Raw genomic sequence first — 24,677 nt, 5'->3', positions numbered from 1 at the left:
TTATGAACTGAGGTGTTTACATGATGCAATACAGCAGATAGATGATTCATCTGATCAGTATTTAAATTGAAAAGGCTGGAAGTTTCAAACCTAATTCTGCTGTCTTGTAAAATCTGGACTCTGCGGTAGCAGAGAAATACCAATTCAGTACATCATCTTTGGATCTCAGATTCAAAGAGCAGTTCTAGCTGATAGTCCTGAGACCATCAGAGACCAGATAAATTACATATTTAGCAAGACCACTGACTACAGAAAGAGAGACACAGTCAGACTGTAACTGGATTTTATTTAAATTTTCAGTAATTATACATGTGTTTATAAGGTAAATTGACTGAGTTCTCATTTATAATTTTAGCGAGCCATTTTAATTACATGCAAATGAGCTAAATAAGGACTAATTAAGAAAATTAGGCATAATGATATTGATTCAATAGGAGAGAGAGGCACTAACGTGGCTACATAGGAAAGCCTGCTTCAAGGAGTTAATGTGATCAGGTCACCCGATATACTGTGGGTTAAATAGTTGAATCAATCAGGTTCATGTTGGAACTGTTTTTAAGACATGAAGTGCTGTCAAAATAGCTCAGCTCAAATCATTGTTTATTCTCACTGGATCAAACAAACTCCAGGGCCTGTAATCAAGTTTTCAATTAAACTCTGTATGATTGCCCTTCCTGCTTCAGTAGACATAACCGTTCTCCACAGCAGCAGCAAGGCTCCACCTTGGAAAGAAAGAAAGAGAACAAACTGCTACAATAAAATCAATGCCACTACAAAAGAGTAGGATGAGCTTTCTTGAGCAAGGAGGCCATCACCTCTGCTGAAACCTACTACCAAAGTGTGAATAGTGGAAGGAAATATGTACAAAACAAAAGTGGGCTGCCTGCATAATAATCATTTAAAACTATATATGGAGTGGTAGTGATAAACAACTGGGTAAGTTCTCTCATCAACCCCACGGCAAGAAAGGATGATCAAATACAGATGTTGGGATCTTGTTTGACAAATCCGCATAGCATCTGTGTTTAAAAGACGATATGCTAGCAGTTGTGATCACATGCTTTTTTATTTTTCTTTTAAAATCCATCCAGGTTTTGCATGGCTGCCAAGCTGAGGCTTCAAAGAGTGATCAAGCCAATGGGGGAGGGGAAGACACTAATGTTTTCATACAGCCTATCAGTTAGTCCAGCTGACAGTGTGTATGTTGTGGTTCAGAAACCGTACACTAACACCAATGTACACAGTATTCACTCCTTCCTGCTGCCATCTGTGAGAAAGGAGTGCTATAAAAAGGCAGTTCTCTGATACCACAGTAACGAGTACAGTATAAAAACCTAAATAGAACTTGTGCTCCTGAATGATGACATCAAGCAGGAGCTAACGAATGGTGGGGGGGCAATGGGGACAGCTCTATAAATATAGCTTCCTGCTAGTTACAGGAGACTAGAGGACAGTAGGGAGCAGCCTAAACTAGGCACCTGGAAGGCAGATGTTTATACCAGGTTGAAAAAGATGGTTATGGCTTAGCATGGCTGGGTTTTACTGCCTGTTTGTATAAAGCTCCTTGTACTTTGTTTCAAATCTCTACAACTTCTGGCAATAAAAATCTATCTAGCACAAGATGCTTATGTGGTATTTCTTCACAAACATAGGTTGAGACATGTCCCCTTCCTGCTCCAAAGAGCTTACAGTCCAAGGGCCCAGTCCTGTGAGGTACCAAAACCCATCAAATCCCATTGACGTCAGCCAGAGCAGAGGAGACTCAGTATCTCACAGGAAGTGCTCAACAGCCTGCAGAACCAGGTCCCAGAAATGACAAGACAAGAAAAGAAGATATAGGACAAAAGTTCAGTTCAGAGAGGATGAAGACATGTTATTGGGATAGAGAACAAGCTAGGAAAGATTTTGGGACAATGTCAATTTCAACTGAGAGTTCTGAAGACGGAAGTGGGAGATGTGTTTAATCTCCCATTTGGGGGGAAGAGAAAAAGAGCTTCACCACCAGCTGTTGTCTAACATAATCCTACAACAAACTCTTCGCAGTGAGGTTTCACACCCAGCTAAAGCACTGGGATGATACTAGACACGCTGATGCTCTCCTTTAGGTACCCAGCCATGTATGAACACAGCTGAGTCTTCTGAGACACTTAACTGGAGGCTGAGCTCTCCCTCTGATATCTGGTGTCAAACAGATCACAGTGAGTGGAGATCTGCCTCTAGAGGACCCATTTGCAGAGTGCCAAAAAGGTCAGGCTTCTTTCTCATGTTATTCAATGCAACCATTCACTCACTTGCGGATGCTGTGATCTTGAGCAGCATGAATATACAGATAACACCCAACTATACATCTCTTCCACATTGAACAGGGCAGTTGCTCTTCCCCCTAGCTTCCCCAGTGTTTGAAGGCGATAAGCACCTGGATGAGGAGTAGCTGGCTGAAACTTAATCCAGATAAAATGGAAATGACAGTAGTGGCAAGAGCATAAAAGTATGAATGACTATCCAAAAGCACATTTCCCTCAGCAGGATGTGTCAGTCCTCTAATCAAGTGGCATGACAGACTCAGGGTCCTTCTGGACTGTTCCATCTCCTGGACACCCAAATGGCATCAGTGGCTAGAAATCCCCTGCATTACCTTTGGCTGGCAAGGCACTTTCACCCTATCCTTGTTAGAGGTGGAGCTGGTCATAGTGATCCATACTGTGGTCAATTCAGGTTCGCTTTCACTAAAACCTGGCATTGAAAGTGAAGGCCAGCAACTTGCCACAGCCTGTCATTTGAGTTTTAGTGATAAGGAAACAACATTTCAGTGCTCCAGTCACTGCAACGGCTCCAATCCCAACTCACGTGCAATTTAAAGTCTTAATCCTGATTCTCAAACCACTCAGTGGGCCTCAAGTATTTCAGAGTAGATTGGCAGGTGTCCCTAGCTACAGAAGCCTTTTCCAAGCAGACATCAGACTGACCATGGCTGTCCTCATCTATACAATTAAACATAAGACCCGTTCCTATACGATAACAATCCTACAGATAGCCAACTGGTAAAACAAATTCCTACCAAGCATACACTAACGGCATTACAGGGGGAAGGACAGAAAAGATAGTCTTACTGAAAGACCATTGTTTTATGAAAATTTGTTTGTGCTGAAGTTCCATGAAGACTGGAACATCTAAAAGAAAGCTCTCTATAGATAATCCAGCTCTTACATTTATTCAGTGCTCTTTGACTACAAGTTCTGTGGTCTTTCTGAAAGTTTCCTGTGAGAAGGCCTTTGCACCAAGAACACTTTCTTGCAGCTCTCAAAGAAGCATCAGAATGACATAAGCAAATACTGAATTCACAAATCAGAGAGCTTGTCACAGTAACAGATTTGACATGTGTTCTGTATTGTTGTACATGAATACAGTGTGAGTTAAAGATTTCTTTCAGACTTATTATATATCACTATACTTATACTGTACTGTATTTTCACTTCAAGATGCCAACATCTGTTCCTAAATAAAGAAAACTAAATAAAGAGATATAAGCAGTATAACTGTAAATGAACTGGAACTGTAGGAGCTTGTAGTTCTAAACATTGCCATCAGATGATGCTGTATAACTTATTTTACAGCTTTCATGTTAACTTTAAAAAAGACTAGCATTTATATGATACCTTTGATAACTGGGGAAAAAGCATGATGTCACTTGCTTAGATGTATGTACGTGCACACACACACACTATCATTGCAATGCCTATTCAAAGCTGTCTCCACACACTCTTTTGGTTGACCCATTTACCTATGATTTTTTTTTTTTTTTTTTTTTTTACTATACAGATGATGGGTAAGGTGTGATATATATGGGTGGCTCTTACCTGTCAATTCATTTGTTTTGTGAAGAACACATAATGAAAGCAAGACTTTGTTCTGCTCTGGACTGAAGTCACTAATGAATGGGGCTTGATCATGTTCAGAAAGCATCCCTGGTGGTAAGAAAGCCTGGAAATAGTTTGTGTTCTGTAGATCTGCAGAAAGATGTGTAGCTGCAATAAAATCCACAGCATTAGCCCAATTCTCCCCAAAACTTGCTTCGGGGCCAGACATATATTTTAAGCTGAAAGAAATAAAAACTCAAAGTTAACAGGTAAATTAATCCTAACAGAGCTCATTAATCTACCATTTATATTGCATTACATCTAAAATGTAAAATGCCTTAATTCATAACTGACTTGTTGCTTTAAAGGACTGCATTAGTGAGACCAGAGATATGTGAAAAGGGTAGAAGGGAGAGCTTAGTCCGAGATTCTCAATATCACTGTGCCTTAAGAGCTCCCCTGGTGCTCCTTTCTCAGTTTCCCTGGCAGTGCTACCTTGGTGTGCAAGTGAGCTGTTTGAAGTGCCATTGCGGAGCCTTTCAAGCACTGATGCACAAACTAGAATATGGCCATGCAAACTATAAAGAGCAGTGACATCTGGTCTCAGTAGTCTACCAATGAGAATTCTTGATGTGTGACTAGTCTCCCTCATACCACTGAGTCATTATGACTAATAGAACTGCAGCATTCAAATTAGCGGTAAAGGAAGGGTGATGATTGGCTGAGTTACCTGAAGTCACAGTGGCCCTACTTAAGAGTTACCTGAGCCTGCATGTTACCTATATAATAATAAAAACTAAGTTAATATCTTAACTACAACCAAATTTAAATGTAGCCTTTGAACAGGATTTCAGTTTAATTTTAAATATAAGGAATTTTTGAAGTGTCTATATTATTCTCTTGCTAAGATTATTTGGGACAAAGGAAAGACTGACACAGATGCTAAACTTCTTAAAAAACCACCCAGTTTTTAATTAATTCTGGCTCACAAACTAAAGAATAGATTTGCTTGTAAATTCTCAGAAAACCAGTGATGTACTCAGAGAATAAGCATTGCAAGTTTGGGAAGGATATGCTGTATATCTCATCCTAAAGAAATACATTGAATCCATACTTTATGTGCAAAACGGAATGCAGCCTTAACTGTGGAGTCATGACCAGTGCCTCCATTATATAACTGTGTTTCTCTGATTGTTTGTACTGGCTGAAATTTTATCCTAGAATCATTTCTTTTCAACAGAAAGTGGCTTTTTGACTAAACCAAACATTTTTTTGTTGAAAAGGTTTATTTTGGTTAAAATGTTCAGGCCTGTGATGGGATGTCCTCCTCACACTAGCCCTGCAAGAGCTGAATTAGGCCAAGTGGGCCCAAATCAGATAAATTAGGCTGTAAGCAGGGGAGAGTTAGGCTGCAGGCAGCTAGTTAGAAGCTCACCTGCGTGTGACTGGTGGAGCTTCTACAAAAACCAGGAGATTGGCAGCAGAAGGGGCTGGTGGGAAAGGCTGCAGCCACTCTCTGGGGGGAGAAAGAAGTGTTTGGAGGCTGTAGAGACCTGGAGGCTGCAGTTGCTCCCTGGGATGATGAACCCATGAATCTGGCAGCCACAGAGAAGGAAGGGAGAACCAGAAGGTTAGGAAAGAGTTCAGGGAAATGAAGCAAGGTATGGGGGAGAACAAATGTTGACTGTGGACTAGAGGGTGCCTGAGCTGGATCTCGGAATAGTAGGTGGACCAGGGTTCCCTAACCAGCCACCAGGGAAGTGGCACTGGTAGGGCAGTGCATCAGAAGACTCTTTGAGCCTGTTTTGGAGAAGAGACTTCCCGCCCTAGAAGGGAAAACCATGATAGTGACCTAGCCAGAGGGCTGAGTCAGAAAGGGGATGCAACAACTCCTGGAGCAAGAGGCAGGCTGCAGACAGAGACCAAGATGGAGGGACAACATGCAATAGCTGGAAGGGGCATTGGTCTGACCAAGTTAATCCCCAGAAATGCCAGCAGGTGGTGCCATCCAGTGGTGGGTAGAGCAAACCCCTTACAAGGCCTTTGGGCAAAATTCCAAAAAAGTTGAATTTGTTTACTTTTTTCAAGAAACTGAAAATTTTCCATGGGAAATTTCAGAAAAAAAACACAAATATTTTTCAAATTTTCCTGTGAAAAACAATTGGCTTTTTCAACCAGCTCTAATTCCTACACATGATGGCAGAATGATTAAGACTATGCATAGATATAAAAATAATAATCAGAGGGTAGCTGTGTTAGTCTGGATCTGAAAAAGCAGCAAAGAGTCGTGTGGCACCTTATAGACTAACAGACATATTGGAGCATGAGCTTTCGTGCTCCAATACGTCTGTTAGTCTATAAGGTGCCACAGGCCTCTTTGCTGCTTTTACGAGAATAATAATGTTCCAATCCTTGTTATTGTAAGGGAAGTGCTGCAGATTTCCTCTCAAGTTCACTCCTGTATATGGTTGGTAGCATTGGCGGTATTATTTCTCTAACTTGGTTTTAAGTAGTATCATGACCAAAACAACTGAGTGGGAATAAGACTTGAATGGATACCTAAATTAATACTAAGAACAACAATTAGCTCTTATATAGCACTTTACTCCATAGATAACAAAATGCGTTACAAAGGCAGTCAGAACCATTATCCCCATTTAACAGTAGAGAAACTGAGGTACAGAGCAAACAAGAGGAAAGAGTAAATTAGAGTGTGCACAGGATGAAATGATTGTGTTAATGCAAACCAAAGTGGTGAATATGGAGGCAGTAGATGAAAGGACTGGAGGAAGTCACTCATGAAATCTCTCTAGGAGACTAATCCAAAACTTACTGAAGTTAAGTCCTGTTGAAATCAGTGGGCTCTGAATCAGGACCATCTTCTTCTCAAGTCCTTCCACTGAAGTCATAGTTTTTTCCAGTACTGGGCACATAATATGGCCTGGCCTGGCCTGTGGCCCTGCTGAGGTCTGGCAGGATCTGGCAGACCAACAGATGGTCCATGGGTTGTGTTTTGCCGCAGTCACATGTGTCTGGGTCACTGGAGTAGCCTCACTTCCACATATTGACTTTTGAGCAGTCAACTCTTGTTCAGAGGTGATTTAAACATCTCCAGGTCAACCAACCCTACTCTGTGTCTGTGAGAAGATGTCCAACAATGTCAATGTGCATTTTGACATCCTTGATAAGTATTTCTAGTCATATGTGTTACAGTTCCAGTTGTGTGGCAATCAGTGATTTTTTTAAGCAGTTCTGTTGCAGTAAGGAAACTTTTCCGTGATTTCAGGTGGCTCACTGCCGCAGTATAGCCACAAAACAGATGTCTGATATAGTTGGCCTGTTGTAATCGTTCCATTTTGTTTGTGACTGGTCTCCTGATATCCAATGGAGCGAGTCCACCTAGCACATAAAGGCTATTCACATTTGTTGGTTTTATTGTTTTTATTGTTGTTCATTCAGAACAAGATCCAGATTCTTTGCATGAGCTGATCTTTTCTACTCTGGTTATGAGTATTTGGCCGTTGAATAGCAAAGTGCAAGTGCAGTGGCTCTTAGTGTTGCTGGGTGGGCTCCCCATTTTGACTGTATAAGCTTCCTGCGTATGTTATTCTGTGCGCTAACTTTGCCTTTTATCTTCTCCACATGTGCCTTGAAGGAGAGAGTGAGTTCTAGCATCACTCCTAGGGAGATAGTGGGCAAATGGTGCCCCATTCCAGATGATGCTGAGTCATAGAGTCATAGACTTTAAGGTCAGAAGGGACCATTATGATCATCTAGTCTGACCTCCTGCACAATGCAGGCCACAGAATCTCACCCAACCTCTCCTGTAATAAACCCCTAACCTATGTCTGAGCTATTGAAGTCTTCAAATCATTGTTTTAAGACTTTAAGGTGCAAAGAATCCTCCAGCAAGTGACTATTGGCCTCATGGTACCAAAAATGGAAGAGACTCACCTGTGTTTTGGCTGGTTTGGTCCACAGTTGGTTCTTGGTAATAAACTGATAGCCCAGACCTCATCAATTTTAATGTAGCTCTGGGCAAAACCCTTGGCTTGGGCAGTGACACATAGGTCATGGGCATAGATACAACTTTTGTGCCAACATGATTGATTGGTTGAAAAGTATTGGCAAGAGTCACATCCCCTGTGATAGGCCATTTTTCTGTTGCCATCATTGGTGGTTCTTTCTGCATAGTTTGATATAAAAATGTCAGCTCTCTAAAAGAGATTGTATCAGTTGTAGGAGGTGGTGATCTTTTGTCATGTTCTATATTTTAGTATATTTTACTCAAGATACTTAAGCTGAAAGCAGACTGAGAAGAGTTACAAAGGGATCTCACAAAATGAGGTGACTGGACAACAAAATGGCAGATGAAATTCAATGCTGATAAATGCAAAGTAGTGCACATAGGAAAACATGTTCTCTGAAAAGATCCACTCAATGTGCAGCGGCAGTCAAAAAAAAGCTAACTGAATGTTAGGAACTATTAGGAAAGGGATAGCTAATAAGACAGAAAATATAATAATGCCACTATATAAATCCATGGTATTCCCACACCTTGAATACTGTGTGCTGTTCTGGTCACCCCATCTCAAAAAAGATACATTAGAATTGGAAAAGACACAGAGAAGGGAAACAAAAATGATTAAAGGTATGAAAGAGCTTCCGTATGAAGGGAGATTAAAAAGACAAGACTTTTCAGCTTGGAAAAGAAGTGACTAAAAGAGGATTTGATAGAGGTCTATAAAATCCTGAATGGTATGGGGAAAGTGAATAAAGAAGTGTTATTTCCTTCTTCGCATAACATAAGAACCCAGGGTCACCAATGAAATTAACAGGCAGCAGGTTTAAAACAAACAAAAAGGAAGTACTACTTTACATAATTCAGTCAACCCACGGAACTCATTGCCAGGGGATGTTGTGAAGGCCAAAACTATAACAGGATGTAAAAAAGAATTAGATAAGTTCATGGAGGGTAGGTTCATCAATGGCTATCAGCTAAGATGATCAGGGATGCAACCCCAAGCTCTGGGTGTCCCTAGCCTCTGACAAGAAGCTGGGAGTGAACGACAAGGATGGATCAGTTAATGATTGCCTGTTTTGTTCATTCCCTCTAATGCACCTTTCATTGGCCAATGCTGGAAGGTAGGATACTTTTATCCTAGAAGGTTAGATGGACTATTGGTCTGATGCAGTATGGCCATTTTTGTGTAGTAAGGAATCTTTGGTGATTCTCTGTGTCATTTGCTGCTGATAGAGCCTGTTACCATACGCTTTTCAAAGCTTGCTCTGGGATTAGTTGCTTTTCAACAAGTGGTGAAAGGTGGTTTAAGATGAAATGCTCATATAATTTGTAGAAGTAGCTTAGCAATGGTTATAGGCCTTAAGTTCTTCAGCTCCATTTCTTCCTGGCTTAAGGGGTATGATGGCACGTGCTCACCTCCAGACACTGGGGATTTTATATGTGGCTGAGCATGTGTTAAACAACTTGAATAACCAGATCTTTGTTGCTGGTCAGAAGTATTTGATTTGTTCTTTGTGACTGTCATCTACACCAGCGGCTTTGCCATTCTTTAGATGTTCATTCATGTATACACTGCCCCATAATGATAAATCTCCTGGTCTTCTTGCCACTTCAGCCATGTTTTAGGTGGTTTGGTGCCCTGCCATTTTCTAGAAGGAATGTTCATGTTGCGGTTCCTGTCAGACTCTTTGAATATAAGAATCTTGTTGAACACATACCACTAGAATATAACTAAAGACTCAGGCGAATGAGGAGCAAGCAAAAGTATACTAAACCTTGCAAATATGGTGCCTACTAATGGACATGGAACTGAGGAATTATTCCCTTTTGACCCTACTTTTGCAGCTTTCTCTTACCTGTTTCTGAACTTTGGAACTGCATAAGCAATGGATACTACATGCGCTTCCCATAAGTAATGCAATGCTTCATTTTTTTCTGTTGAGAAGGAAGATGCTGTGGGCCTTTCAGATTTCTGTTCAGTGGATAATAGATACTAAAGCAAAAGCAGAACATAAAAATATTACCAGTGGAGAATATTTAAAAAAAATGCGTAATATTTTGTTACTTGAAAAACAATTATTTTGAAAAATGTTTTGTTAACTGGGGAAAATTGCTTTTAAATAGTTAGAATGCGGTGATATTGGATATCGATTATAGCTTAATATTTGACATCTGGAGTGGAGGAAGAATGATTAATAGATTTACAAGGTGAAGTCATGACCCCATTAAAGTTAATGAGATTTTGTCATTGATTTCAATGGAGCCAGGTCAAATCTAGAAGACACAATTGGGGGCCAGGGAAGAGAGGGAGAAGGGGTACCATTCTGATAATTTAGTACAGGGGTCAGCAACCTATGGCACGCATGCCAAAGATGGCATGTGAGCCGATTTTCAATGGCCCACTGCTGCCTGCTGAAGCAGCGGACCATTAAAAATCCTGCCTGGCCCGGCCCGCTCTTCTCCACTCTTTCTGCCACTCCCCCCTGTGGGGACAAGGGGCAGAAGCATAGGCGTGCGCACAGGGTGTGCCAGGTGTGCCCAGGCACACCCTAATGCAGGGGTGGGCAAATGGCCCCACTCTTCTGGCGTGGTAAGCTGTGGGGTCTGCGCTCCCAGGCTGGAGCATCCGGCCAAACACAGCAAGCCGCTGGCCCTTTCCCTACCCTCTCCCCTTCCCTGAAGCCATGCTGCTGCATGCACAGCGCACTGGGGGCAAGGTCTGCGTGCTCCTGTGGGGGAGTATTTGGCTCCATCGTGAGGCAGACACGCTCCCCCCTCCCCTGGAGCCCTGCCGTCATGTGCACAGAGCTTTGAGGGACAGGTCTGCCCGGTCCTGCGGGGAGCATGTCTGGCTCTGAGTAGAGCAGAACATGCTGCTAGGAGCCTCATGGTAAGGGGTCCGAGGCAATGGGGGTTGGATAAGGGAGGGCAGTCAGGGGACAGGGAGCAGGGTGGGTTGGATAGGGGGTGGGATCCTGGGTGGGTGGTTAGGGGCGGGGGGTCTCTGGAGAGAGCAGTCAGGGAGCTGAGTGGGTTGTATGGGGCATGGGAGTCCTGGGGTCTGCAGAGAAGAAGTGGATGCAGGGCTTGGGGAAGGAATGAGTGGATGGAATAGGGGCATATCCCCTCCAGCCCCCTGCCCTGACCCCCCCTCACACACACCCAGCCCTCTGCTCTGAGCCCTGGGCCCCACACAAACCCCAGGCCACTGCCCTGAGCCCTGTACCCCCTTCATGCACACCCAGCCCTCTGCTTGACTCCTTCACCCCCCCACAACCCCAGCCCTGACTCTAGCACCCCCACACATACCCAGCCTTTGCTGTCCTGACACTTGCACCCCCCTCACATGCCCCCAGCTCTCTTCCCTGACTCTTGCACCTCCCCACATTTCCAGCCCCCCACATCCCATGCATCCCCCCACAGCCTGACTTGCACCCCCCTATCCCCACTAAGCACCAAATGGGAGCTTCTGCACACACCCACTCCTCACATTCCCACCTGCACCCCTCGCACCAAATGGGAGCTGCCCAGGTAAGTGCCCCACACCCAAACCTCCTGCCCCAACCCTTAGCCCCCTCCCTCATTCTAGCTCCTAGCCAGACTCTTCACCCCCAGCCCCGTGCTCAGTGCACTCCCACCCTCAGCTCAGTGCAGAGAGAGGAAGAGAATGGGCCAGAACCAGGGAGAAGGTAGGTACCCACTGTATGTGGGCAGGGCCGGGACCCCAGACTGGCAGCGGGCTGAGCGGGTCTGGCAGCCAAGATTCCGGCTGGTAGGAGCCTGCGGATGGAACCCTTGAGTGGCAATGGGCTGAGCCACTCTGGGGTCCTGGCTGCTGGCCCCGCACAGCCCACTGCTGGTCTGGGGTCCTGGCTGCCGGACCCTTGCCAGCCAGGGTCCCAGCCGCAGGCCCCACTCAGCCCGCTGCTGACCTAGGTGAACAGAACCCCAGACCAGCAGTGGGCTGAGTGGGCTGGTGGCATAATATCAACATTTTAATTTAATTTTAAATGAAGCTTCTTAAAGATTTTGAAAATCTTGTTTATTTTACAATACAACACTAGTTTAGTTATATAATATATAGACTTATAGAGAAAGATCTTCTAAAAACCAATCAAATGTATTACCGGCATGCGAAACCTTAAATTAAAGTGAGAAATAAAGACTCTGCACACCACTTTTGAAAGGTTGCTGACCCCTGATCTATTTTGATCTGCTGCATAATACACAACATAGAATTTCACCCAGTAACTTATGCATCAGGCCTACAACTGGATGACACACATTGTAATTTGCTCCTAAAGTGGTGCTTTTTCTGACTCTGAAATAGTTGGATTTGCAACCAGAAGGCATTCTGTAATTTAAAATTCCTGTTTAAATGGATACATTTCATCACAGTTCCACTCTGCTTTTTAAAATATGGGAAACTGCTGCTAGAGTTGGGGGAAAAATGCAGACTGAATTCTTCTATAGTTTGCTGTACTTGTAATGAATGATTCAGCTGAGGATATCATTTCCAAGGGGAAGACAAGAAATAAAACAAGTCAACAAAAAACAAAGGGGTTGGTACCCATTAGATTACCTCTTACTGCTACAGTAAGTGGGCACTGATTTCTAAATTAAGTTGTGCAGTGGCTTTACTTGATTTTTTGGAATGTGGAGAGGTCCCAAGAAATTGTTAGGATATGTTGTTGATTTTAAACAAGCAAACAAAACAAAACGCTTCCTGTAGGTTTCCAATGTTGCCAAAACTTGTGGAGTTGAACTAGTATTCACAATAGTGGGGAAATTTTTTATTAAAAAGCCTTATTATAAACAACAGTTCTGTGTTTTGACATCATGGAATTTTCCATGCTACAATCCTTGTCTTCCTGGTCTTACTTGAGCAATCTCTTACACACTTGCAAGTGCATTGATATAGATTTTCAGGAAGTATGAAAGAATGTTAGCAGTCAAATTTATCCTGCTAGCTGTCTTTTAGGTTAGGATTATAATTTTAGTTCTTTGATTATAATCTTCTCAACATATTATTTCAGATGAATAAACTTAAAATATCTGTAATGACTGATCCAATCATACCCTGCAGCTTTCTGGTTCATCTGTCTAGCTTACCAAGAGAATTTTTGTTTTAGACTTTGAGTCTCTGATGACTGGACATTATAATATTTGCATTTCTGGCTGTTCACAAAAAATCTGAGAGGAAGTCTAACTAAAGGAATCATTATTGAAACTTAGGATGGAGAAGAAACTGTCACCTCTCTTTTAGGGAAAAGGTGCAAAGTGAGAGGGAGAGACTGAGTATGTGTGCAGAAGAATGCCTTTCTGAGTGAAACTGTCAACAACTCTCTTGACACTCAAAGAAGCAAAGGGATCATATAAAAGTAGGATTAGGGCATTTCTGAAGGAGAATATTCTCTGTCACATTTCTGTTCCTTGTATAGCCATAGCACAGCTCCCAAATTACTAGTATAGGTATTAGCATAACAATCTCTTGAGTCAGATTCCGAAACACATAATTATTTTAAGTGAAGAAATAAAGCTACAATCTTTAAAAATTTTGGATATGATACTGCTCTCTAACTAGTTTTACATCACGGTAACTCCATTGACTTCATTTGGCTTTCTCCTAACTGACGCTGGTACTAATGAGATGTGAATCAGGCTCTCTGATTCTTAAACATTAATAATAACTTTAAAAAGCAATATTTTGGTATCATCTGTCACAAACTATGAACAAAAAAAAAAAGATGATCTACCTCAAAATAAGCCTTCCATGCATCCATGACTTTTGGAATGTGGGAATGGCAGTCGGCAGTGCTGTAGCAGAAGTCTGCTCTTTGCTCTTCTGGTGGTAATATTTTTATCTCATGTTGCAACTGTCCAAAGAAACCAGCTTCCATGGCACCCAGAAATGGTATAATACTCAGATAGTAATTTACAGCTATAATAATGCGTTAAAATAAAAAGAGATGACAGTTGCAAGTGAATGAAACATGCCTACCTAGAGAAAACAGTGAGATTCTGCCTCTGCTAATGTTCAAAATCATCAGTCATTTACACATGAGAGTCTGATTGTTGTTAAGTCAATGGCAGTTGAAAGTGATCAGTACTTAGCAACTTGAAAAATTAGGCCCGTAAATATTACCATGTACAGGGCTTAAAAGTTTACCAGACACAAGCATGAGACTAAACTCATGAGTCATAAGTCGGTACGAAAATTAGCTCCATGGGCCTTATCCTGGTGAGAAGCCCAGTACCCACACTTAGCATCTAGGAAAGGAAAAGGTGCTGACATTCTTATCTGAGTGTTGTCTATGGGGCTCTTTGCTTTGTAACAGTATATAGATTGTGGATGCCTCCTGATTTTTAAGTCTCTGATCTCCATCTAGCTGCTGAAAGAAGGAGTTTTCTTTTTTTTCTCCTCACTCCCAGTCTCCTAGCATTCCTTTGCCCCCGCAAACTCATTGAATTTTAGGTGCACAAGAAATTCAGGAATGGCCTCAAAATATGGTTTTATCTATAAGAATATTGGTTGTCTTGGTGGCCCACTCGTGGCAGGCTTTCTGAAATAACAAACCAGTGATTGAAAATAGATAGTGGTTACAGTAATCGTATTTCTGACTGTTTAAGTAGGGGCTCATCAAACAGATCTGGAAGTCTGTGGTGTATTTGTACTGCATGCTTGGGGAAAAAGTGGCTGAAGATCATATAGCCTCTTTCTTTTCCTATGAAGACACATTTCCATGATATGAGAATGATGCTAGTTAAAATACAGTATGTAGTTGACTCTGCTCATGCCCTCAAGCTTTACACTCAATCAGAAGGATACCAAAGGTTTGACATTGTCTCCTATTAGTGTCAGCAGTACTCCTTGTTTGACAATGCTCTATTACTCAGAAAGTGGGACTTACCATGATGATGGGCATGCTATAAAAACCTGCATGGAAGGAAGGTATGCATTACATACCTCTAATTACACATTACAGCTCTTATTTTAAACTCATATTTACCTTCATACATTTATAAGCCTGATACATTTTTTTTCCTTTTACATAGCACTGAAAGTTTGCTTGGTGCTTCAGAAGTGTATTGAGATTGGAGCCCAGCACTGAAAAGTTTACAATCAAAGAAGGAGAAAAGGATGGGGATCGGGACAAATGCAACATATAAACAAAGTGATATAGCTGTTGTGTTTTACATGCATCTTGCTAGTTTACTCTTCAACACATGCCCATACTTGCACTGCTCCACCCCAGGAATGGGTTTATTTGATCATCTTTTCTGAAGATAGCAAAAAAAGTCATATACTGTGAGCTCTATGTAGCAAATGTGCTGTAATGTTGCTGAAGAGTGGTAGTGTAAGCACAGTTAAAAGTAAAGTGAAGTTTCTATTTCGCTAAGGTTACATGATGACATCGTGATACCCATTCAAACTGGTTATCCTAATGCAAGGTTTCTCACACCTTCCTCTGTAATGCTGGCCACTGTCGGAGATAGGCTGCTGGATTAGATGGTTTGATCCCGTCTGGCAATTCCTATGTTTGTTTGTAAGTTTGAGCACCCACTGGTCAAGTGATATATATTTTTAGAGACTGAATTGTTGCCAGACTCTTAATTACAGAAGTCTCCACTTCTGTGGAGTTTGCTAGGATGAAGTAGATTCAGGTAGCCTGCCAGCAGGTGGTGTGGAGCAGGAGGAGGGTCACATGACAGGAAAATATGAGCAGGGGAGATTCGAGAGTGAGGGGCAGAAGTGATGGAGGAGAAAGATTATTTTAAAGGGGAGAGACTATCGGTTGAACATTAAAAAAGGTTATAAAAACTTGAAGATTGAAGTTTTCTTTAGGAAAGCCTGCCCTATCTAAAAGAACGGTTTTTTTTAACAAACATTTATTCCATGTAAGTGTCTTTAAGCTCAAATAGTCATGTTAAGCTGTAAAGCATTATTCTCGTTTTTTTTTCTACCTGCCAGTTTCCTTTTTGAAAAAAGGCATAAGATAAAATTACAAAAGCACCTATGGCCCAGCTTTTTCGAAGGTATTCAGGAACTACTCCACTCAGCATTGCAAGGCTTAAGTGGCCTAAGAGTCTAAGTCTCATATCAAAAGCGCCAAGCCCAGATCCCATTGCCTTTCAATGAGGCCTTAGAATCTAAATCACTTAGATGCTTTTGAAAATCTTACCCAGGACATAAAATAGAAATTTCTTTAAAATCTCTGAACTAGATCATTCATTTTTGGATATGGAAACAGAGAAGAGTATACTTTTTATGGTTCACTTTAGAATAGGTAAAGTTTCTGAACTGGCATGTGGGTAGCTCTCAGTGACAAACAGGCCAGTAGGAAGTTAGTGATTTCTTTTTTTAAAAAAAATAATATTTTTTCTTTCTTTGAGGAATTAGGCTTCAGTAGAAAGACTAGAAATATGCCATGTAAGACCAACTCTGGGGGAAAAAATAGCTATATTGTTTCAATGTGTGTTTTTGGAGCTTATTTCCATATGTCTATGAATTAAAAAGAGAGTAGAATGGCGCTCCAATCCTCAGTTGGTAAAGAATTAAGACACTCCAATCCTCAGCTGGTAAAGAATGCATCTCTGTTGATCTGAAAACTCTGGCACAGTGTTTTTTGGAAAACGGAAGATTCTGCTACATAAGTTCCTGAAACTCATAAGCCTAAAGGAAAGGGCAATAAATCAACTGCCAGTATTGAGACTTAACAAGCCTGGATGTATGTAGAGCAGAGATTTTCAAACTGTGGGGTGCACCTTCCTGGGGGGCATGGAGGAAGGTGGGGGAGAGGTGCAAGTGGCGATGCCGGGCAGCTGGTGCCAACCTTGTACAGCGGAGCTTGAGGAGGGAGTGGAACCTCCTCCCCGACACCTTTTTGGGCCACTCAACGTGTGGGCCAGGGTTAACATCTGCGGTACCCGTGCCCATTTCCACTGCTGGCAGCCTCCATGCCCAGTGCTGGTTCCACCTCAGAGACCATCACATGCACCTTCCTCTGCCCTGAAATCCCAAAGTGGGAGGGGCTGGCGCAACCAATAATTGTAATTGAAAGGTGGGGAGGGTGACTCAGCTCAAAGTTTGAAAACTGCTGATGTAGGAGCAGTGTGTTTTCCCTTCCATACGAAAGTCTGGGCAGTGTTGTTCCTCTTACAGACCTGGTGGGTGAGCTGATGGCTTTACACTTTTATCTCAGAAAAGGATTCATGTACTCTGAGGGGAGGAGATGATGATAAGAGCACAGGCTTGCTTCCTGTGGGATTAGTCTACTCCTGTTCCTCCTGTCCAATTACCCCAGTGCAATAGTATTGACAACAGTGGAGTTGGGAAGGTGCAGCTGAGGATAGAGTTGCTCCACAGGATTTTTATTCTTCATGCTGGTGCATGAACCAGAAAGAACCTGGCTTGACTTTCACATCATTAACTAGCTGCGGTGCTGGCAGTTAAAATGAACAAATTGGATCTGGGGTCATTGATAGATACCAAATATGGAACCCCACACTGCTATTTTTACTCACTTTTCAGAATACAGTCACACTTTAAGGTTGAGAATTTAAGCATTCACAAGTTTCAGGGTTAAGAAGTTTTAATTTACTTGTGTTTAGATAGCATTCTGTGAACTTTCACTACACAGTCGTATAATGCTGAAATTACTTTAGTGGAGTTCAAGTGGATAGGAGACTCTGAATTACCTTCTAGGTCATTACTTGTTTTCCAAATAAGAGCAAACTAATAACATGTACTTACAGGCCCACCAGCTTCGTACAGAGATGCACAGATGCTGTCGAGCACCATGGCTGCAGGTGGTAACATTGGAAGGATCTGCTAGCCTGCCTGAATCAAAACAAAATAGAATGCCAGAAGCTGCTCACTTTATTCACAGGAGCAGTCCCATTGAAGCCTATGGGACTTCTTGCATAAGTAAAGCATGCAGGATTTGGCTCAGTGAAAGAAAATAGTTACTGTTCATATAGTGGTTTAATTTCACAGTTAATGCCTCCTATAGTGCATAAAAGATGCATTAATAAATTGGCTTTTGCTACTACTGGCTGTAAACTTATTTGAAGAACTGTAAATATAGAACTGTCTGAAAGCTGGAAAACATAAAAATCTGACATTTATAATTTATAAATGCACAGTTAATGCTAATTTGACAACAGAAGCAAAACCACTTATGTACTAGACACACCTAATGAACAGCACAGTATAAATATTTCACCCAGCTGCTCTGGGGAGGTTTGTACCCCTAAGTACAGAATGCCAGTGAACTGAGACTCCCAAACCCTGGCCTCAACTCAACAAAGCACAAAAGTGTGTACTCAATATTAAGCATCTGAGTAATCCCACTCCTGTTCAGCCAAACTCTTCAACACGTGCTTAATGTTAAACATGTTTACAGTCTCATGGTGATTCTCTGAAGGCATTTAAGGATGTAATATAAGTATCCTCTTCCTCTTCGGCAACACGTTTAAATCATGTGTTTAACATTAATTATATGAGTAACCTCATTGTAATTAAGCATTTCACTTTTACACCTATTAAAGCATGTGACATGAGTAGTCTCATGCTTATTAAACAAACTATTTACGCATGTGCTTTGGTGAATCAGGTCCTACAATACCTGCTATTTCAGAGGTTCCCAAATGCTGGACAGCAGCGCATTTGGTATGTGGAGAATGAGTTGGATATATTTCTGCCAGATAAATCACATTAAATGAAATCTAAAATACATTTAAATCCTTCTCGATTACTATTTTCTATATAAATAATGGCTGTACTTGCCTAAGGGAAGATGTGTAATCATGAATGGTGAGATGTCCACAAGATAATCCCTCTGGTAGGATGTGATCCATATTACGAAAAAGTTTGGAGATCCTTCTACTATTGTATTTCCATATATTGTGCAATCAGAATGAAACAACTAGGACCTAGGACTAGCAATTAATCGCAGTTAACTCACACGATTGACTCAAAAAAATTAATTGTGATTAAAAAAATTAATCACAATCACAGTTTTAATCTCACTGTTAAACAATAGAATACTCATTGAAATTTATTAAATATTTTTGGATGTTCTTCTACATTTTCAAATATATTGATTTCAATTACAACACAGAATACAAAGTGTACACTGCTCACTTTATATTATTATTTATGATTACAAATATTTGCACTGTAAAAATGATAAACAAAAGAAATAGTATTTTTCATTTCACCTCATACAAGTACTATAGTGCGATCTTTATCATGAAAATGCAATTTACAAATTTAGATTTTTTTTGTTACATAACTGCATTCAAAAACAAAAGAATGTAAAACTTCAGAGCGTACAAGTCCACTCAGTCCTACTTCTTGTTCACTAAGACAAACAAGTTTGTTTACATTTACGGAGATACTGCTGCCCACTTCTTATTTACAATGTCACCAGAAAGTGAGAACAGGCATTTGCATGGCATTTTTGTAGCCAGCATTGCAAGGTATTTATGTACCAGATATGCTAACCATTTGTATGCCCCTTCATGCTTCAGCTGCAATTCCAGCGGGCACACTTCCATGCTGATGACGCTTGTTAAAAAAAAATGCATTAAATAGATTTGTGACTGAACTTCTTGGGGGAGAATTGTATGTCTTCTGTTCTGTTTTACCCACATTCTGCCATATAGTTCATGTTATAGCAATCTCGGACTATGACTCAGCACGTCATTTTAAGAACACTTTTGCTGCAGATTTGACAAAATGCAAATCATAGAATATCAGGGTTGGAAGGGACCTCAGGAGGTCATCTAGTCCAACTCCCTGCTCAAAGCAGGATCAATTCCCAACTAAATCATCCCAGCCAGGGCTTTGTCAAGCCTGACTTTAAAAACCTCTAAGAAAGGAGATTCCAGCACCTTTCTAGGTAACCCATTCCAGTGCTTCACCACCCTCCTAGTGAAAAAGTTTTTCCTAATATCCAACCTAAACCTCCCCCACTGCAACTTGAGACCATTACTTCTTGTTCGGTCATCAGGTACCACTGAGAACATTCTAGATCCATCCTTTTTGGAACCCCCTTTCAGGTAGTTGAAAGCGCTATCAAATTAAATCCCCCCTCATTTGTTCTTCTTCAGACTAAACAATCCCAGTTTCCTCAGCCTCTCCTCATAGGTCATGTGCTCAGCCCCCTAATCATTTTTGTTGCCCTCCACTGGACTCTTTCCAATTTTTCCACATCCTTCTGTAGTGTGGGGCCCAAAACTGGACACACTACTCCAGATGAGGCCTCACCAGTGTTGAATAGAGGAGAATGATCACGTCTCTCGATCTGCTGCCAATACCCCTTACTTATACAGCCTAAAATGCTGTTAGCCTCTTGGCAACAAGGGCACACTGTTGACTCATATCCAGGTTCTTGTCCACTGTACCCTACTCTTTTTCTGCACACTGCTTCCTAGCCTTTGGTCCCTAGTCTGTAATTAGTGAATGGGATTCTTCCGTCCTAGTGCAGGACTCTGCACTTGTCCTTATTGAATCTCATCAGGTTTCTTTTGGCCCAGTCTTCTAATTTGTCTAGGTCCCTCTGTATCCTATCCCTACCCTCCAGTGTGTCTACCACTCCTCCCAGTTTAGTGTCATCTGCAAACTTGCTGAGAGTGCAGTCCATGCCATCCTCCAGATCATTAATGAAGATATTGAACAAAACCAGACATACCAATGTGAGATTTCTAAAGATAGCTACAGCACTTGATCCAAGATTTAAGAATCTGAAGTGCCTTCCAAAATCTGAGAGGGATAAGGTATGGAGCATGCTTTCAGAGGTCTTAAAAGAGCAACACTCTGATGCAGAAATTATAGAACCCGAACCACCAAAAAAGAAAATCAACCTTCTGCTGGTGGCATCTGACTCATGATGAAAAGGAACATGGATCGGTCTGCACTACTTTCGACTGTTATGGAGCAGAACCTGTCATCAGCATGGACGCATGTCCCCTAGAATGGTGGTTGAAGCATGAGGGGACATATGAATCTTTAGCACATCTGGCATGTAAGCATCTTGCAACACCGGCTATAATGGTGCTGTGAGAACACCTGTTCTCACTTTCAGGTGACATTGTGAACAAGAAGCGGGCCGCATTATCTCCTCCAAAGGCAGATAAACTTGTTTGTCTGAGTGAGTGGACTTGCAGGCTCTAAAGTTTTACATTGTTTTATTTTTGAAAGCAGTTATTTTTTGCACATAATTCTACATTTGTAAGTTCAACTTTCATGATAAAGAGATTGCACTACAGGACTTGTATTAGATGAATTGAAAAATACTATTTCTTTTGTTTTTTACAGTGCAAATATTTGTAATAAAAATAAATATAAAGTGAGCACTGCACACTTTGTACTGTGTTGTAATTGAAAGCAATATATTTGAAAACATAGAAAACATCAAAAAATATTTAACTAAATGGTATTCTATTATTGTTTAACAGTGCGATTAATTGTGATTCATTTTTTTAATTGTTTGACAGCCCTACTTGGAGCCTAATTTGAAACTGGTCGATGATATGGGTCAAATCTAAATCAAAATTGATAGTTGTTCAAAGTGAATTAAGTGCTTTAGAAAGATGATATAGTGACAGCCCTGGAGACTATTGCTCAACTACATTTAGCTACAGATTCATAGATTCACTAGTTACCAAAGCCTCCTTAATAGCACTGAAGATATTCATAACACATTACAAAACAAAGCGATTAAAGATAGTGTCCCTGCCCTGATGAAGTCATATTCTAAATTAAGACCAGAATAATGGGAGATTGCAGTGTCGATGTGTGGGAAGTGTGTTGGTAATTAAAATTTTACTCTAACTAGCTATTTCTGAGGAATTGCTGAATAACTTGTCAGAGAAGAAACCAGGAGACTACTAAGAGTGTTGTGTGCTGATACCTAGGGAGTTATACTACTGCCCAATGTGAGGAGTTGAGCTCTGGCACTGTCCCATTCTGGCTGACTGCATGAACCATCCTATAAGGGACGCTCTGGCTCCTATTCTCCATTGTGGTTTAGCAGTGTGGTGCTGATCCAGAGGACACTTGCAGGGAGAGACGTCCCATGAAAATCTGGGAGCAGAGCAGAACAGCTAGGCAGAATTTGTTACAACAGATAACTGATGCTATCCTGTTTAGCTAAAACTTTTTTCCAAATTCCCCAATAGCACTGGGAAGATGCAAAGGCATGGCATTGTTTGAGTTAGGACCTTCTCCCAACACCGTGCAATGGAAGGCAGGGGATTTCAAAACAGGGTGATTTTTAAACGTTTACTTGAAAATTTTACCAACAATTTTTTAGCTAGGAAATTGCCTAGGAAATGTAGCCTCCTGAATGGCAACACTGGTAAATTCAGTTGTTAACACATGAAATAGGGAGAATTAACACCACCTTTAAGTGGGAGGCTTCCCTTTATCCACAGAACAGTTATACTACAGTAAGTAGCAGGGCAAGATTCCTCATAAAATTCTTACTAATGTGCCTCATATCTGACCCAGAGAGACCTTTAGGGTATGTGTACACTGCAAAATGAAGATATGATTTTTAGCGTGGGTAGGCGTATCGATGCTAACTTTAAACTTGCTAGCATCAGTAACAACAGCACTGTAGACCTGGCAGCATGGGTTTCAGCATGAGCTAGCAACCCATGTATGTATCCAGGTTCCCCAGCAGGCGAGCTTTAATCTGGTTAGCATAAGTATGCCTCCCTGTATCACATATATACTTTCACTTTGCTGTCTATTAAGAATGACAACAAGAATGACAAATCACTGAAAATAGTGATGTTGCTTGGCTTTTGTGGACTGGGCCCTCAAGTACCAGGCCTCGCTGACCTACACAAACATATTCCTGAATTTTTTCACAAATCTTTTTGTCAAAACTTTGAAATTTCAAAAAATCTCTCACGCTTTTCAAGCTGGTAAAAAAGGAACAAGATTTGAAAATATTTTCAAAAACAAATTCATAAAAAATTAAAATTTTTCAACCCATTCAAGGAATTATGCTGAAGCTACCAATGAAGATCTCATAAGCTACCAAATTAAAACAACAGTAAAAACAGTCTGTTAATATTTTTAAATGAGAGTTGCAATATCCAGTATAAAATTAGATGACCAGGAAATGCTTTTTAAAGCAGTGAATTAAGACACTAATTTATTAATTTTCTACCTCTATTTTTGGCCTAGCAGGATTTTTAAAATCCATACTTGCTTTTGATTAACATTGTATGTGGCAATATCTTCCTATATCAGCCAGGCAACATCAAATCCCCATATCTGTTGCTCAACAGTGCAAGGACATTGCATTCATTTCAAAAGTTCCCTTCCAACCTAGCAACTTAACTCTCTTCTGGGTAAAGCAAAATTCCGAATGCATGGGACTGTACTGGTTGCAAGTAAGAGGCCATGAAAATAACTAACCTGCATTTATCTATTAAATATTTAGTTATTACAGCCCTTTTAAGGAGAAAGTTTGTACCTGTACGATATTGCCAGCCAAGCTGAAGAGGCAAGCCCCATAGGATATTTGATCCAGACATGGTGAAATATTTAGCTGAATAGTTGAGCAAGATCTTATACACTCCCAGTCTCTCTAGATAGTTCCAGGCACTGATGATGATTTTGTTGCCATGTACTGGGAAATCTTCTATGCTTCCTGGAGCCTGATGCCACAGAGGAGGATAGACACCCTTTTTGCAGACATCCTCTTGGGTTAGTGCTACTACAGTTGCTGAACTGAGAGCAATGGCGGTCAGTAGCACAAGGAGAAGAGAGTGCTGCCCCAGGAACACACGCATGTCAAGTAGGACCATCTTATACACACATCTGGGGCTTTCAGAGTAGGGATGAGCTTTCATCAGGGAAGGCAGGGGCAGGGATGATGGCTCAGGCTACCTATACAGTCAGTCAGCATGGATCACCCTGCCCCTTTTTCCATGAAGCTGACGTGGCTCTGTCAGACTGACACACCAAGAGTGATTCTCATACCTCTCCCATTCCAATGCTGCCTTTGAGGCAGGGATGGGGAGATGAGGGATCTCTGGTGCAGTATCAGCTCTGAGTAACTTGAACATGCTCAATAACAACAGAGGAAAGAAGCAGAAATAAATGAAGCTGCTGCCCTCTTACCATAACAATCTTCTCCTCCAACAAAATGGGGATAAAAATGGGAGGAGAAGGGATTTAAAAAATGGAGGTGAGGCCACAAAAGGGGAAAAACAAGGGGTGGGGATGGGAAGCTGAGAAACAATAACAAGAGCAGAGGGGCAAAAATGAGGGAGCAGTAGGGAGGGGACTTGTGCTCCTCCTTGGACAATGCAGTGCTGGGCTGTGGGTTAATGTGTATATGTAGCCCAATACCTAGACAACCTCTGTCAGGAAAACTGAAAGTAACTTCCTGCTACCAATGTTCCCTCTAAAAATTTGTTGTAGTGAGAGGGCTACAAACTCCACTGAGCAATACATTTTTGTCCTTGGGCAAGCTTATGCCTTTTTTTCAGTGAGGGGTGTTGTGTGGAGGGGAGGGGAGGGGGTAAGTGTGTGGTGGTGGTGATGGTGGGGGGTTGGTCCTGTCAGCAGCAGCTCTGGAGGTGTGGAGCTCTGTGTTGAAACCATAACAGTAGTTAATTGCGACAGGTAACTACTGTTTCTGCTGAGCTGCATGGAGGAGGCATAAGTGGCACGTTTCGGACCTGTGCAGTACATACAAGACTGCTGCCCAGCCAGACACTTTACAGGGAACATTAGTTGAAACTATTCTTTATTCGTGGTTCCAGCT

At 41.5% G+C, this 24,677-nt stretch overlaps 1 protein-coding gene across 1 annotated transcript; it reads right to left on the bottom strand.

Moving 5' to 3' along the window:
* Nucleotides 1-606: 606 nt before the first annotated feature.
* Nucleotides 607-23,757, bottom strand: C3H6orf58 (chromosome 3 C6orf58 homolog). Its single transcript, XM_032777659.1, has 6 exons — nucleotides 23,379-23,757; nucleotides 17,636-17,722; nucleotides 13,638-13,822; nucleotides 9,738-9,874; nucleotides 3,858-4,096; nucleotides 607-722 (listed from the first exon to the last, which is right to left on the bottom strand). Exons 1-6 carry the CDS (start codon nucleotides 23,755-23,757, stop codon nucleotides 607-609), a joined length of 1,143 nt encoding a protein of 380 aa, XP_032633550.1.
* Nucleotides 23,758-24,677: the final 920 nt, after the last annotated feature.

The sequence above is a fragment of the Chelonoidis abingdonii genome, chromosome 3 (assembly GCF_003597395.2).
Source record: "Chelonoidis abingdonii isolate Lonesome George chromosome 3, CheloAbing_2.0, whole genome shotgun sequence".
In the NCBI taxonomy this organism is placed as follows: domain Eukaryota; kingdom Metazoa; phylum Chordata; order Testudines; family Testudinidae; genus Chelonoidis; species Chelonoidis abingdonii.
The sequence above is the reverse complement of the archived record's forward strand: the minus strand, read 5'-3'. Positions and strand labels throughout refer to the sequence as shown.